Genomic DNA, 14,767 nt, shown 5'->3' with positions numbered 1-14,767 from the left:
TCTCACTGAATATCTTATGCTAATTGGCTCTATTTTTGTTTAGCAGATTTGCGTTTCCTACCGTATGCCAGTTAAATGATTTGAAGGGGTTAGCTGTCTACCTGAGTTGATATTGTGAGTTTCCAGATTTCAGCAGGCTATCAAAATGCACTTCTCACACAGCACCAAGATCCCATCTTTGAAGCAAACTCAAAACCTTAAAGCTTACTGCTTAAAACCCATGGGGTCTTTGTTAGAATGTGGGGCTTTCTTTGTTCTTTCAAAATAGATTTACAGTTCTTATTATGTCTAGACCATAACTGAAAATGTTCTTCTTGAAAAATGCAATCATTTTTATGCAGACTACCATTTTTATATAGTGGGGTTTTTTTTGGGTGCCTTCAAGTTTTTTCTGACCTACAGCCAGCCTTTCATAGGAGTTTCTTAGGAGCTCCCGGTGGTGCAGTGGGTTAAATCCTTGTGCCAGCAGGACTGCTAACCAAAAGGTCGGAGGTTTGAATCCGGGGAGCAGGGTAGGCTCCCATCTGTCAGCTCCAGCTTCCCATGCAGGGACATGAGAGAAGCCTCCCACAGGATGGCATCCCCTGGGCAACGTCCTTGCAGACAGCCAATTCTCTCACACCAGAAACAACTTGCAGTTTCTCAAGTTGCTCCTGACTTGAAAAAAAATAGGGGTTTCTTGGCAAGATTTGCTCAGAGAAAGCAGTATTTAGAGGGGAGACAAATCTTTGCCCTAAGAAGCTTATGAAGACACGTTATACATGAGAGAAGAGTGAGATGGGTTGGGCTAGGAGATGCAAAGTTAAAAAGAGAATAGGAGGAAGGGACAGGAAAGGAAGCAAGGATCTCTTTAGTATTCCTTTAATCTCCTCTCTCTTTGACAGAAAGCATATTTCTGGGTTTCCTTTTTTTTCCTACTGAATCTTAATAAATGTCATCTAAAATCTCCAAAGAACTTTGGTTCTCACCAAGACGTCCTAAGAAGAACTACCACTGCTAGTTTCAGATGAAGAAAATCACACAAAGGCACTATGAAAGAAGTGGAGCATTTCTACCAGCTGTGTTCCAATGTCCATCACATTTATGCTAATGTTAAGCAAATGAAGCTATTTTTGTGCAAAACTGTAATAGGCAAATGGCTGAAGCCCTCAGTGTCTCATTGTGGTACATTTCCACTAGCTCCCTCCGGGTTGAGCAATTCTTCTTCAGATGAGATCTGTTCTTAGCCCTTTGTCTTCATCCAGAGCCATTTAGAAAAATTGCGAGAGCACAGTTGTGCCAATAAATGTGAAGTGCGGTTGGTAATGGGAATGGTTCATAGTTCCTACAAAATCTTGGGAATCTGTCATTAATATCAAAACACTTCCAAGCTGGAATTCTGCATCTTTAAGGCCAAACTAAGGGAGCCCCCAGTGACTCAGTGGATTAAACCATTGAGCTCTTTAACTTGCTGACCAAAAGGTTAGCGGTTCGAATCCAGGGAGCAGAGTGAGCTCCCGCTGTTAGCCCCAGCTTCTGCCAACCTAGCTGTTCGAAAACATGCAAATGTGAATAAATCAATAGGTACTGCTCTGGCGTGAAGGTAACGGCACTCCGTACAGTCATGCCGACCACATGACTTTGGAGGTGTCTTTGGACAACGTCGGCTCTTCAGCTTAGAAATGGAGATGAGCACCAACCCCCAGAGTCAGACATGATTGGACCTAACATCAGGGGAAGCCTTTACCTTTACCTTAAGGCCAAACTACCTGCTACATATTTTGCACTTTAGCTTAAAAATATATATTTAAAATTGCATTTTTTTATGTTGTCGAAGGCTTTCATAGCCAGAATCACTGGGTTGCTGTGAGCTTTCCAAACTGTATGGCCATGTTCCAGAAACATTTTCTCCTACCTGCTTCTTGGCAGGGGGTTGGACTAAATGGCCCATGAGGTCTCTTCCAACTCTACTATTCTATGATTCTATGATTCTACCCCTGAGGATGCCTGCCATAGATGTGGACGAAACATCAGGAGAGAAGGCTTCTGGAACATGGCCATACAGTCTGGAAAACTCACAGCAACCCAGTCACACAACCCATTGTGCTCATTTTCTGGAATTGGGTTAAGTTATTTTAGTTTGTGTTGCATTGTTATACAATGTGAGGAGGACAGGATAGACAAGCCACAGGTTAAGCCTCAACCAGGAAATATGGACTTTTCAAGCCCAACGTTTCTTCCATTGATTCTTGTGTTTCTTTGAGTGATTGACCAAAGATCATCACCAAATCTATTCCTTTTTGGACTCTCCTTTCTTCTGCCATTGCATCTGCCCATGGTTGCCCTCTCTTGCTCAAGAGTAGCCTTATAGACCTCACAACCTCTGAGGATGTCTGCCATAGACTTTCCTCCAACAGACAAGAGTTCCTTCTCCCCCCATGGACATTCCACAGATAATATAAACCCCACTTGCCTAGTTTCCAACAGACCTCACAACCTCTCGGGATGCCTACCATAGATGTAGGTGATACGTTAGGAGAAAATGCTTCTGGAACATGGCCATACAGCCCGGAAAACTCACAGCACCCCGGCCTCAATACTGTAGCATACTCACTTAGCTGGGCTGCTGTTGTTGTTAAAACCTTAACCCCTAACTGTGAGTTCCCCTACTTTAGTGTTGGCCATTGACTGAAACACTATTCCTGCTCCTTTGTTGTCATGCTGTCTCTTTTTGTATCTCCACAGACTTTGGATGACTTGGAGGAGCGTGTCAAAGAGGCAGACATTGAGATCACTTTCCGCCAAAGCTTCTTCTCCGACCCTGCGGTGCCTGTCAAGAATCTCAAGGTGACCAAAGAGTCTGGGGTGTGAACGGTTGAGGGGTTTGCCTGGGAGGTTTTTAAGTCCATCCCACCGTTGAGTTGCTCTTCTCCAATTCTGACCCATCCTGATCGCCAAAAGCCAGAAAGGGCCCCTTTGCAAAGGCACAGAAAAGACTTCTCTTGTGCCTCCCACTCTCTCCATTATGTAAAAACCATCTGATACCATATTAGACAACAGCCTGTTTCAAGCATTCATAAAAGGGCTAAAATCAAAACACAAAAAAGCAGACTGTTTTTAGCCCTGTTCCATCTCCTGCCCCATAGTAGAAGAAAATGTTTAAGAGTGCAGAGAAGCTCCACTGGAATTGTAATTTTCTAGTGTTCACAGTTGGCTGGAGAGTCTGCACATATAATAAAGGCTCTTCTCTTGAGACAAACACTCTTTGCAAGAAGACGGTATAAATAGGATTTGGTGAACTAAGACAGTTCCCCCTTTATATTTTGGTTTTCACCTTTCTTGTTAATGTATGAATAGGGGTTATTAGTCCATCCAGTATGTTTATTACTTGGTTTAAACTGTTATTAATCTTTTTTTAGGCTGTTAAATTATTTCTATGGCTACCTCTACACTGTAGAATGAATACAGTTTTAACACCACTTTAACTGTCATTGCTCAATGCTATAGAATCCTGGTATTTGTGATTTGGTGAGGCACCAGCATTCTTTAATAGAGAAGCCTAAATAGTTATATGTTAACTTATAGTTAAATGTTATTGTTTGATATTATGATTTGGTTTTCACATGTATGTTTGGCATTGAATTTTGCCATTAATATGTTGTAAACCGCTTTGAGTCCCCCAAGGATGACAAAAGTGGTATATAAATCCAGTAAATAAATAAAAATAAAATAAATACCTTGTAAATTACAACTCCTGGGATTCTGTACATTGAGTTGTGACAGTTAAAATAGTATTAAACTGCACTAACTCTGCATTGTAGATGCACCCTTGGAATTTTGAAATCTTTTTAATTGACTCTATATGTACTTAGCCATAGGATTTTACTATATAAGGCAGCATATAAATATTTTAATGAACAATAAGATACATATGTTTCATATTCTGACTGGTCTACAAGTCTCTGGTAGAAGTCTTGCCCACTACTTGGGCTACAAAATATTGGACCAACTCTCTCCTGCTTGTGGAGCATGCACACCATCCTTCCTCACCTGTATTAAATTTACAAAACAGCATCACACTCTAGCATCCACCAGCCTCATTCCAACTCTACACCTGAGTAACAACCTCATTGGGATGATGTGCCCCTGTCTTTTTGTGTTTCAGAATCCAGGTTAAAGAGAACCCATACCTCTCTCTTTGCCTGGTCCTCTTGGGGTTACTTGGGAACAGAAACAGATTGTATATGATGCCACAGGGGTGGCTCTTACAATTGGAGGAGATCTAATGGGGGATACTGAGTAAATCTCTGCCAGCTTCTAATCTCAAACAGCTCAAGACTACTAGAGGATTATGGTATGGTTCCTCAGCAATTTGGCTGGGAAGATTGGGGCAAGATAAAGAGTGAGATAAGATTAGTTAGTATCCCTTTCCCCAATGCACATATGCCTGCCCACAAGATTAAGACACATGGGTTTACTTAATCTAGAATGGAATTTGAATGAAGGAAATTCCATGGTTTAGATGAAGTGTTAGAAGGCATGATCATCCAACTTTACAGATGACACCAAATTGGGAGGGGTAGCCAATACTCCAGAAGACAGAAGCAGAATTCAGAATGATCTCAACCGATTAGAGAGATGATTGGCCAAAACTAACAAAATGAAGTTCAACAGGGACAAATGCAAGATTTTCCACTCAGGCAGAAAAAAATTAAATGCAAAAATACAGAATGGGGGACTCCTGGCTCGAAAGCAGTACATGTGAAAAGGATCTTGGAGTCCTCGCGGACAAGTTAAACATGAGCCAACAGTGTCATGTGGCAGCTAAAAAAGCCAATGGGATTTTAGCCTCCAGGGAAGTCATGCTACCCTTCTATTCTGTATTGGTCAGACCACACCTAGAATACTGTGTCCAATTCTGGGCACTGCAATTGAAGGGAGATGTTGACAAGTTGGACTGTGAACAGAGGAGGGCAACTAAATCGTCTGGAGAACAAGCCCCATGAGGAACAGCTTAAAGAGCTGGGTATATTTAGCCTGCAGAAGAGAAGGCTGAGAGGAGACATTATGGCCATGTATAATAAAGATGTGAGGGGAAGTTGGGGAAAGCGCAGATGAGCTCCCTCTATCACCTCCTGCTCCATGCAAAGATATGAGAGAAGCCTCCCACAAGGATGGTTAAAACATCAAAAAACATCAAGGCTTCTCCTGGACAATGTCCTTATATTCAGCCAACTCTCTCACACCAGAAGCGACTTGCAGTTTCAAGTCGCTCCTGACATGGGGGGGGGGGGGAATAGGGAAGAGGGAGCAAGCTTGTTTTCTGCTGTCCTGGAGACTAGGACGTGGAACAACAGCTTCAAACTACAGAAAAGGAGATTACACTTGAACAGTAAGAGCTGTTCGGCACTGGAACTCTCTCCCCCAGAGTGTGGTGGAGGCTCCTTCTTTGGAGGCTTTTAAGCAGAGGCTAGATGGCCATCTGTCGGGGTATTTTGAATGTGATTTTCCTGCTTCTTGGCAGGGGGTTGGACTGGATGTCCTATGAGGTCTCTTCCAACTCTATGATTCTATGAAATACAAAGAATAAAATATTTTTTAAGTATCATATACTTGATGTAGATCATGGATGATGAATGTGCAGCCCCCAAGTTGTTGTTGGCCAGGCAAGCTAGGACAGATGGGAATTGTAATAAATAAATAAATTACAGTCCAGACAATTCTTCATGCCATTGTTCTTATTCTATGAATAAAGGACCTCCAAAGTCCTGTTCATCAACAGCAAACTCAGGATCCTTGATTGAAATAATCCATCTTTAATTGGTATTCCTCTTTTCCCACTGACTTCCATTTTACTTTTTTGTGAAGTGTCTATAAAGCAGGGGTCCCCAAACTAAGGCCCGGGGGCCGGATGCGGCCCATCGAAGTTATTTATCCGGCCCCCATGGCACAAGGGCAGAAGCGGGTTGGGTTAAATGATCCAAGGGGTCTCTTCTTCTCTTCCAACCCTTCTTCTTCTTCTTCTTCTTCTTCTTCTTCTTCTTCTTATTATTATTATTATTATTATTATTATTATTATTATTAGCATTTAGGCTGGGTGGCCATCTGTCAGGGATACTTTGCTTGTGCATTTGGTGCCCAGAGGAAGAAGGGGTTGGACTAAATGGCCCAAGGGGTCTCTTCCAACCCTCTTTTTTATTATTATTGTTGTTATTATTATTATTATTATTATTTTATTAATTATTATTAATTATTATTGCTTGGTGGCCAACTATAGTCCGGCCCTCCAATGGTCTGAAGTATCGTGAACTGGCCCCCTGTTTTAAAAGTTTGGGGACCCCTGCTATAAAGTATGGTGGTCTCACTAGTCATCTTAATCTCTAGTGAATACCAAGTTTGATTTGCTCCCAAACACATTTCTTTTCCTTCTTAGTAGTTGATGGTATCTGTAGAATTCTCCTCCTGCATTGCAGTTCAAATGTGTTCATTTTCTCCTGTCCCCATCCCTGCCATAGCTAATATTCTAATCTAGGCAGATAGGTTAAAGCCTTCTTGGCTATGGAAGTGATTTGGGGGTAGACAGCATAGTCTCCTTTGCCTTCATGGCAGAAAATGCAGGGATGGGATCCAGAGGTCATATTTTTTGCTAACTTCAGGCTGAAGTCTCCTATGAAAAGATTTGGCAAACATTTTCATAGAAAACTTGGCTGTGAAATTGATGTGAGGAGATACCTCCTTTGCGGAGAAAGTGTAGCGGAAGTGAGGGATGAGACAGTTCTCTAGTGTAGGATGTACAGCACGGTGAAATTCAGTTTGTCCTAGCCAATAGATAGCCAATACATGGCTTTTAAAGCAAGCCTTTGATATTACATAGATTTTTAAGGATTAGTCCGAAGACTTACTGTGGGTATCACGTCGGCACTGTGCTATGTCAATTGAAACAACTTGTTTTTATCCGCAGCTATGACTGCATTTTATGAATTTTATGTTTTAAATTGTAATTATGTATGTGTGTGGTCGTAATTCTGTGTTTTTTATCGTTTCAGATGTATGTATTATCTATATGCAGCACTTTGCTGTATTTTGTTGGTTGCCCTGAGCCCCTTCGGGGAGATGGTGGCTGAGTAGAAATAAAATTTATTTATATAGATTCATCTCTGGGGCCAAAAAATGGATAGCTCAGCATATGCAAAATGCCACAAACAGGTTCACATCAGTAGAGATGTATACAGTCTTTTGCTCCTCTTTAATTTAAATAGTTTCATCAACATACATAGTCCTTTACAAGTAAAAAATCAACAAAACAGTTCCCTTCCCTCAGGCTTATGATTTAATTAAGACATGAGACAAAAGGAAAAGGATGCTTGACAAAGGATTAAGTCCAGCAAATACTTCTTCTTCAGTCAGCAATGGCATGAGGGATGGAGGGAGGGCCTTCGGACCTGGGTAAGATGGAGAAATAAATTAGTGCAGGGATAGGGAAATTGTTCCCCCACCCCGTGTTGTTTGGTTGCAGTTCCCATCGCCCTTCACTTTGGACCAGGCTGATTGGTGCTGTATTACAACCGAAAGGCCATACATTGCCCCAACCTAATATTAGAAACATGTAGAGACTTACAGTTAATTCCCATAACTTAACAGTTGTGGACAGCTGATTTTGGAGTTTAAAACCCAGTAATTCAAGGCTGGGGATATTTCAGCAAAGTGTTGAGTGGCGTGTTGCTCCAAGACTTTGATGCAAAGTAAAATGCCTGTGTCTATATAGTGTCCTATGTATTATTGTTTGGTAAGGTAAAAGGCAGTCAGAAAAGAGGAAGGCCACATTATATGTGGCTGGACTCAAGGAAGCCACAGTCTTGAGTTGGCAAGACTTGAATAGTGCTGTTGACGAAGGACTTGAAGATGTCTGATCATAGGGATGCCACAGGTTGAATCAACAACAACAAATGTCAATGTAGGGGCCTATGTCAATGCAGTGCACCTTTCTGCATATGTACAAAAATATAGACTTTTAATGAATTATTTATATGAAAAGCACATAATTCAAAGGAGGAGCAACAGGGCTGCACACTCATGCTGTTCTATCATCATCATCATATATTTATTTAGCATCAATGTGCACATTTTTTCACAAGTGAATTAACAAAAAACAGCCAGGTGTGCCAATGTTGTGCAATCAAAATATATATGCACTCATACACATACAGAAAGGGAGGAACAATACAAATACAGAATTACTACAATACAATTGCAAAGTAAACTATCCAAACAGAAATCAGTACAATAAAATGCACCACAAACTGCCATCACGCGATTCTTTCGACCTGCCATTAAACATGTATGTGTGCGTAGGGATGGCAATGTATACAAGCCTCCTTGTATCCAGGATGTGTGGAATTCTATGCATAAGTCTTGAGAAGGTTCAAACTGACATTGGTTCTTCTCATGTCTTGAGATTCGCATCAGAGCCCCTTCTAGCTGGTTTGTCTTAAATGTCAGTTGGTTATTAGGGACTTCTCACAAGACCTTCCCAGTTGTGATCCCTAATCGGAACAACTCTTTTCTGTGGGATGCAGAGCTTGGTCCATCATCATTTGGGTGTTTCCAGATGGAAGGCTCATGTACCACTGACATTCAAAGACGCTGTACTCTGCTCTCTTTTGTATTTTTTATTTTTTGTTCTTTTATTATAAAAAGGTGGTAGCAAAACTGGATCATAGAATCATAGAATCATAGAATAGTAGAGTTGGAAGAGACCTCATGGGCCATCCAGTCCAACCCCCTGCAAAGAAGCAGGAAATTGCATTCAAAGACCCCCGACAGATGGCCATCCAGTCTCCGCTTAAAAGCCTCCAAAGAAGGAGCCACTGGTGGCACAGCAGATTAAACCTCTGAGCTGCTGAACTTGCTGACCGAAAGGTTGGCAGTTCGAATCCAGGGAGTGGAGTGAGCTCCTGCTGTTAGCCTCAGCTTCTGCCAACTTAGCAGTTCGAAAACATACAAATGTGAGTAGGTCAGTAGGTACCACTCCAGCGGAAAGATAACAGCACTCCCTGCAGTCATGCCAGCCACATGGCCCTGGAGGTGTCCACAGACAACACCCGCTCTTTGGCTTAGAAATGGAGATGAGCACCAACCCCCAGAGTTGGACACGACTAGACATAAGGTCAGGGAAAACCTTTACCTAGCAAAACATAGGAGGGACTTCAAATTGAAATCTCCATCCTATGGATTTCCTGTAAAGTTCTGTGAATGAGGCTGACAGATTGCATAGTAAATGCCTTGCCTGGAAGCACCCCTTGCATTCAAAAAGACTTTGAAGACCTATCCGTTCCAATTGATTTATTTGATTTTACTGAACACAGTGCTGATTTATTTCCTGTGGGTAATGAAAGTTGTTTTCTTCTGCTTGAGCCATATTTTAATGTGTTTGTCTTTGCAGTGAGTGGATTCTAAAGGTTAAATATAATGTCATCTTATTGTAATTTTTGTGTAATACTGTTGCCTACTGTCTTCAGAGAGGTTTGCCTGCAAAGGTGTCCTATAAAAATGAAAGGATATATAATAATGGATGGCATTTACCATTAAGAATTTCTAGGATTGCATTTTAATGTGGAATCATCCATTTTTTCTGTTACTGCCAATCTCTGCTGGAACAGAAGTGCATAAATTATGGTTTCTGTGGTACCTAAGAACTGCCCAAACCTCAGTGATTTTCTTCTCCATACTCCCCAAGGTCCTCAACTCCCACAAATCTAAGAAATTACCTGAAAATTTAACACAATAATGATACAAAAATGACATTGCATCACTTTGGACATGCCACACCAGAACTCTTCAGCAAAAGGAGTGAAGCTTCTGTCTTCCATATGAAGCCAGACAACAAACAGTACTGGATGATGAGTCAACTTTCATAGAACCTTAGGAATGATCGTGTTGGAAGGAACACCGAGAGCCATCTAATCCAAACCCATTCTGCCACACAAGAAAACACAATCTGAGCACTCCTGACAGATGGCCATCCAGCCTCTGCTTAAAAGCCTCCAGAGAAGGGGACCTCACCACAATCTGAGTTAACATATTCCACTGCAGTTTTTGCTGTCAGAAAGTTCTTCCTAATGTTTAGATGGAATCTCTCTTCTGGCATGTTGAATCCATTGCTCTGTGTCCTGATCTCCAGTACAGAAGAAAACAAGCTTGCCCCCTCCTCAATTTGACATTCTTTCAAAAATGTAAACATGGCTAGCATATCCCCTTGCATCTTTCTTTTCTCCAAGCTAAATATACCCAGTTCATTCTGTTGCTCCTCATAGGGCTTGGCTTCCAAAGTTTTGATCCCTTTGGTCACCCTCCACTAGACACCTTCCAGCTGGTCAATATCCTTCTTGATTTGTGCCCAGATCTGGACTCAGTATTCTAGATGAAGCATAACCAAAGCAAAATAGAATGAGATTATGACTTCCATCAATCTTGACACTATACTCCTATTGATGCAGCCTAGATTCTCATTGGCATCCCTTCTATCCCTGACCTGGTCTACCTTGACTGGACTTTCCAGCCAGAAAAAAAATCTGCAGGAGCCACCACCACACACCTGCTGCAAGCCAAACCGTCTGTTGAGAAGAAAGCAGCAGCCACTGAAATGCAGGGCCTGGCTTGTTCTGGTGTCAGCTGCTCTTCCCCGAACTGACAGATGGGCCGAGACCCCCATCCTCTCCACAGCTTCTGTTCTGGGGAGAGCTGACGCCATCAGAATGAAGGAGCCAAATGCTGCTTCCAGCATTAGAAGCAACAGCAAGCACTTAGCCTCTTTCCTTTTTGAAAAAAAAGTGGGCCAGGGTTGCAATAAGTGTCCGTCAGCATTCCTTTTTCATCTCCAAGTGACTTCCTTCCTTTCTTCCTGGGGGAGAAAAATGAGAGCTTTGTGGTGGGGAATTCCATTCCTGGTAGAGCACAGGCTTGCCTCTCTTTCCAAGCATTTCACCCCTTTTATCCAGACCCCATGGGACCAGGGCGCACAGCATTGTAGTCCTTGCCCCTAGGGAGAAGAGAAGCAGAGAAGGACATCTTGCCTGTTAATAGTCTCAACATCAAATAACCAGGCACAGTATATTCTATTAATCATTAATGAAACAACATTAGGGATTCATCATCAGCACTAGCTCTGCAAGAAAAAGCACAGCAAAACCCCCTCTCTGCTTATGTCACTGTGTCTGCCTTCGTCAAACGTGCAGGGTTTGCAGCTAGGTTTCTTCTGACTCTGCTATATACTAGTCTCATTAGCAAAACGTTAAAAACAAACAAAATAAAGTACAGTTTTGCACAAAATGTTATTCCTTTAGGCCAGGGTGTCAAACACATATTCATTGAGGGCTACATCTGCTTTATGTTTGCCTTCAATGGGCCACTGAATACATCAATATAGAGAATCTATAGATACAGAGGGATATACTGTGTGTGTGTATGTATGTATGTATGTGTGTATAGATAGATAGATAGCTAGATAGATAGATAGATAGATAGATAGATAGATAGATAGATAGATAGATATAGTAGTTGGTGAGCTTTAGTTTTTACCCAGTTTGGGTCCCCAGATGTTATTGAATTAAAACTCCTATCACTTTTTATTATCTGCCGTGCAGTCTGGGGATAATAGGAATTGTGGCGCTGAGATTGAGAAAAGGGTTAAGGGACATTTTAAAGTCAGACATCGTATCCACAAGCCTTGTAACTGTGATGTGATGTGTTTTTACGCAATGTATTTTAATGTTGATGATTGATGATTGTAATTACCCAGGCTTGGCCTCATGTAAGCCGCTCCGAGTCCCTTCGGGGAGATGGAGGCGGGATATAAAAATAAAGTTGTTATTATTATTATTATTATTTGAAACACAACAAGATGAGTCCACAGCAGACACTCTGCTGGCTGTTGTAGTGGATCACACGTCGGACACTTCCCAAGTGTCTAGGACTGTGTGATGTATCGGTGAATAATGCGTGCAGATCCCAGTAAGGTGGCCTTCTGCAGCTGGCAGGTGATAATTTTGTCAGCACCAATTGTGTTTAAGTGCAGGCCAAGGTCTTTAGGCACTGCACCCAGTGTGCCGATCACCACTGGGACCACCTTGACTGGCTTGTGCCAGAGTCTTTGCAATTCAATCTTTAAATCCTCATATCGTGTCAGCTTTTCCCATTGTTTTTCTTCAATCCTGCTGTCCCCTGGGATTGCAACATCGACAATCCATACTTTGTTTTTTAACACAATCGTGAGGTCAGGAGTAATGTGCTGTCTGTCTGAATTCAGAAGTCCCAGAGTAGCTTGACATGTTCATTCTCTGTAACTTTTTCCGGCTTGTGATCCCACCAGTTATTATTATTATTATTATTATTATTATTATTATTATTATTGTTGTTGTATCTAAATTTAAACCCCACTCTCTTGACTAAACAACAAACTGCAGCCTTCCAGTTGTTACTGTATCACAACTCCCATCAACTCTAGTCATAATATCTAATGATGACAACTACAGGAGTTGTTCTCCAGCATCTGAAGGGCCATATGAAATGACATGGTGATTAGATGTTTGACACATGTGTTTTTAGAGCAACTACACTGACTGAGAATGATGGGAGGTGTAATCCAAGACGTTGGGAAGTCAGCAGGTTAAAGGAGGCTTGACATGTGCTGCCAAGTGTCACCAGAATTAGATTTATTCCATGGTTAGCCAACTGGAAACCCTGTACCCAAAGGTCTGCGACACTGTTGGCCTTCTGTCAAGCCTGATGCCTCTGCAGAGGGAACTCTGCCAAGGCTAAGATTCTTTCCAAAGAAATATACCCATGTTTTGGGACTGATAGGCGGCTGTTTAAATTGTGAATTTGGATTTGTGGGTGGTGCTGCACGGTTTAAGCCTACAGATGTATACATTTGAGAATGTGTGGGAGCGGAAAGAGATTGCTCTCCATTACTTTTCCTGGGGCTAGGAAGGGAAAGAATTTGTTATGTGTATTGTATGAAGTGCAGATGCCAACCCCTGATTAAGCAGAATATTATGAACATGCTTTGCCGATAATTCTTTTGAATAGCAATAGGAATGTGTATCAATTTGGGTACAGGACCTTCAGAGCTTATGAAAGTTTCCTTTTTTTGGACCACAACTGCCAGAATCCCCAAGGCAAGATGATTGCTGGCCATGGTGGTCAATGAATTCTGGAAGTTGGGATATAAAAATTCAAATTGTTTGAAGGTTTTTAACTATAGGCTGCATGGCAATCTGTTGACAATGCTTTGGTTGTGTAGTCCTGCATGACAGAATCGGGTTGGCGGGATAGCCCATGGAGTCTCTTCCAATGCTATGTTTTCTGTTTTTGAAAACCTTTCCCAAGCACTAATACAGGCGTATATACAGTTCATAGAAATGTGTCTGTGAGTGTGGAATAAACTGCTTTTGCATCCATGTGTAAAATTTGATGATGCTTGTCTCTGAAGGAATGGCTTCAGGTCAACTGATTTCATTTTTTTTCTTTTACAGCGCCAAGATGCTCGAATCATTGTTGGGCTGTTTTACGAAACAGAGGCACGAAAAGTCTTCTGTGAAGTGAGTACTCCTTTGGGGTACCAGGTACTCCTACGATGCCTCCTTAATTCCTTATATTCAGAGGTCCTTATTTATAAGACGTCACCACTGTGGCATAATACTGAGAATATTGAATTGAGACCGGGGAAATCCATGTTTTAATCTCTACCAATTAAAACAAAGTGATTGTAGTTAGTCATTTTGCACCTGACCTCCTTTACTAGATTGTTGCAAGTGTAAAGAGAAGCCCCAGAGCCATGTACTCTGCTTTTAATTCACTGAAAAAGAGTGATAGAAATATGAATACAAAATAAAGATTTGGCTTCCGTCATGGGCACCTTCATTGCTGCTGTTGTTGTGTGCGTTCAAGCCATTTCCTCTTATGGCACTCACAGAGTTTTCTTGGTAAGGTTTTTTTCAGAGGGATGTTGCCTTGGAGACTGAGGAGGCATCTAGACTGTTGGAATAATACAGCTTGACATTGCTTTAAACAACAACTCCCAGGGTTCCATAGCATTGAGCGATGGCAGTTAAACTGGTGTCAATCTACATTAATTATGTTGAGAGTGTGTGACATATCTAATGTCACCCAGTGGGTTTCCATGGTTGAGTGGGATTCAAACCTTGATGTCTCCAAGGCTCCTAGTCCAACACTCAAGCCACTGCACCACACTGTCTACATCAGTGGTTCTCAACCTGTGGATCTCCAGGTGTTGGGCTACAGCTCCCAGAAATCCCAGTCCGTTTAGCAGCTGTTAGGATTTCTGGGAGTTAAAGGCCAAAGCATCTGGGGACCCACAGGTTGAGAACCACTGTCCTACATTCTTCTTTGAGGCTTTGTGGACAAAAAATCCCTCCACTTTTGTTCCAAATAAGAAGCACCACTGGGAGAAATAATCTAATGACCAAACATTTGTTCATATTGCATGACATCTTAGACTCATAGAATCATAGAGCTGGAAGAGACCTCATGGCCATCCAGTCTAACCCCCTGCCAAGAAGCAGGAAGATGACATTCAAAGCACCCCCAGACAGGTGGCCATCCAGCCTCTGCTTACAAGTCTCCAAAGAAGGAGCCTCCACCACACATCTTGATCAGTGGAATTGTTACTCCGAAAACACAGCTAAAGTGAATTGAAATTTACTGTACTGAATAGCTGGAAGACATGCATTTGAGCAATGCAACTGAGTAAAAAGTACTAAGGAGACTG

At 41.9% G+C, this 14,767-nt stretch overlaps 1 protein-coding gene across 1 annotated transcript in view; it reads left to right on the top strand.

The window, feature by feature from the left end:
- gabbr1 (gamma-aminobutyric acid type B receptor subunit 1) overlaps window positions 1–14,767 on the top strand; it is a 317,954-nt gene that overhangs the window by 274,858 nt on the left and 28,329 nt on the right. Inside the window, exons 10-11 of the mRNA XM_016991794.2 lie at window positions 2,725–2,826; window positions 13,512–13,577. Of these exons, the coding sequence (XP_016847283.1) occupies window positions 2,725–2,826; window positions 13,512–13,577 (168 nt within the window). The remainder of the gene's footprint in view (window positions 1–2,724; window positions 2,827–13,511; window positions 13,578–14,767) is intronic.

The sequence above is a fragment of the Anolis carolinensis genome, chromosome 2 (assembly GCF_035594765.1).
Source record: "Anolis carolinensis isolate JA03-04 chromosome 2, rAnoCar3.1.pri, whole genome shotgun sequence".
In the NCBI taxonomy this organism is placed as follows: Eukaryota; Metazoa; Chordata; class Lepidosauria; order Squamata; family Dactyloidae; genus Anolis; species Anolis carolinensis.
Note: the sequence above shows the minus strand (reverse complement) of the source record. Positions and strands in the feature narration are given on the sequence as shown.